This window comes from Scophthalmus maximus, chromosome 1 (assembly GCF_022379125.1).
Source record: "Scophthalmus maximus strain ysfricsl-2021 chromosome 1, ASM2237912v1, whole genome shotgun sequence".
In the NCBI taxonomy this organism is placed as follows: Eukaryota; Metazoa; Chordata; class Actinopteri; order Pleuronectiformes; family Scophthalmidae; genus Scophthalmus; species Scophthalmus maximus.
The window spans coordinates 430,001-432,500 of NC_061515.1; the positions used below are offsets into that span (position 1 = coordinate 430,001).

General features: G+C 46.0%; 1 protein-coding gene across 4 annotated transcripts in view; it reads right to left on the minus strand.

Moving 5' to 3' along the window:
- Window positions 1–2,500, minus strand: part of cdk14 (cyclin-dependent kinase 14) — a 96,579-nt gene that overhangs the window by 45,486 nt on the left and 48,593 nt on the right. For all 4 annotated transcript variants that reach the window (XM_035626555.2, XM_035626566.2, XM_035626575.2 and 1 more), the window contains one exon: window positions 554–674. In XM_035626555.2, the coding sequence (XP_035482448.1) occupies window positions 554–674 (121 nt within the window). The remainder of the gene's footprint in view (window positions 1–553; window positions 675–2,500) is intronic.

Consider the following 2,500-nt stretch of genomic DNA (forward strand, 5'->3'; position numbering starts at 1 on the left):
TCTTTATGTATTATTGATATCTACACACTTTTTGTGCTGGCCCACCAGACCAGCTGAAACAGAAACATACGACGTCTTAAAGGCACTAAACCCTCAAAGATCGGAGACCTTTGCTCACAACATATAGTCGGTGTTAGTCTCCACAGCCCGCCACAGCTTTGACACTTTGAAAGCTGTATATATATGAACCAGTTTCCCTTCCACATCTGTCGCAGTCTGATTCACGTGGTGCTGACGAACTAACTATTGTGAGCTGGCAGCGTAGCGGGATCCCACTCCCCCTTCAAGTTCATCCTTCAGAAACCTAATGCTACTTTTCATTGTTTTTTTATTGTTTTTCTTAATTGGAAAGGTCAAGGAGGTCTTGGTGAGAAGCAGGTAAGTGGTTTTTAATTTGTTTGTGGACTACTTCAGGATTTAGTTTCTGAATTCACCCGAGAACAAACAGATCAATATCTTCATGGGAGCACCTGAATACATCGAGGATACATTACACAAGGAGTGATGAGGGCATGAGGGGATCCCTTGGGTCAGAGGAGAGGAGAATACGCACCACATGTCCAGGCAGGTGGAGTAGTCCGTGGATCCCAGCAGCACATCCGGAGGCCGGTACCAGAGCGTCACGACCTCGTTGGAGTAGGTATGGCTGGGGATGGACTTGGCCCGGGCCAGTCCTAAAGGAGAGCAACACAAGGACGACACGGTCTGAGGAAGAATAGCAACGAATGACCTCCCGGGGACATCGAGGACAAAAACTGGAGAGGAGACTCGAAGTAGAAAGCAACCTGACGTGTGGCTGAACAGATAGTAAAGAGAACTGAGCATGTGTTCTATCTCGTTTGGTACGGACCCTCAGACTTTTCAGATTACAGCAAACTAAAACAACAGGAGTGAAATGTGCGTCGGACCAACAGACCATAGTCCGACCAGGTGGTCTCGGCCCAGATCCAACAGAACCGTGGTTTAGTAGAGTGAAAACACTTATTTGGACAGTTGTGACTTTCAGACCAAGAGCAGAATGTGAGACATCAACAGATCGAAGAAGAAAAATACTGCTCGTCTCCAACGATATCACCTCCGATAAGATAATGTTTGAGTAACGAGGACGTTTCAGAGTAGTGTTGAGTACTATGCCTGAAGTTGGTGCTTATGGAAGTAATACCATGATGATATATATATATATTTATATGTATATTACAGTGGTTCATGCATGTTCTCCGTTCAATTGGAAGACGACTACCTGTCTAATAGACAACACGTCAACACCTGTCTACAAACCAATCAATGTCAAGGACAGGTAGACCAGCCCGCGTAGTGTAGGTGATGACGACAGGACGATGTACAGTATGTGTCACACATTTACCTATAATGTATACAACATTACAAGACATGATCCTTTGTGTGTAAACACCCTAAGATGACAAAAGAAATGATCAGAAACAGAACGAGAGAAAACTCCACGAGCGTTCTCCAGCATTAGTCTCTGCAGCGACATGGAGTCCGGTTGGTTAAATGTGTGGATCCTCCCACGGCGGCTGATTGTAGAGCAGAGTGCAGACGCAGCGAGGTTTAATGAGGCTGGCGGCGTTACCGCGTTGTCTCTTCCCAAGTGGTCGGAGAGATTAATTAAAGCTTTTAGTTTGCTAAAGAAAAAGACTTCCTGCCCTGCTCATGGTCCCCGGGGTGTCGGAGGAAGAGGGGCCGGGGGGAGAACAAATGAGATGAGGGGCTGTTTAACGTTTCCTCCTCCGCCAACACCAACAGGAGAAAGGAGTTTTCTACTCAGCATCCATCAAGACAAAGCTCTGTAATTTACACACTGATCTGAAGTGGAAAAGACGCCGTCGAGCTGCTATCACGAGAGGCTATCAGTGTGTGTGTGTGTGTGTGTGTGTGTGTGTGTGTGTGTGTGTGTGTGTGTGCAGGGGGTGGTACAGTATGTGGGGGTGTGAGCGGAGACAACATGCACTCATCAGAGAAGAAGATTCAGTAGTTGGAGGTTGGCTTGTTGGTGGGGAACAAAGAGTAAAGAGACATTAATTCATGTACAGAAGATAATGCTCCGTTCAGACTGATACTAGTTGATTTTTTTAACTGCACTGGTCGGAGCTTGAGCCCCCTCGGGGACGGGAGACAGACGTGTTGACCACGAGACCACGGAATAATCCTCCCGATGCACAGAACTGACAGTGAGCCATCCGCTTCCTGCCCCTTTGACCTGACATCGGTCAGAAGAGGTCAGTATTGATATTGATCCATGAAATTAGTCTCAAAAAGGTCACAACTGTGTATCACATGATCTATACAAGTGAAAAGATAAGTCACAAATGTGTTCAAATCCACACACACGCAAACATGACGCAATCTGTGCACACATGAAACTGTCTTAATGAATATTTGAAACTCAACTTCAACCAGGTGTAAATTACGTTTGCTTTCAAATATCTTCCCGCTTCATGTGTATTACCACAGTCGACAGCAGGTAAGAAACAAACTGACC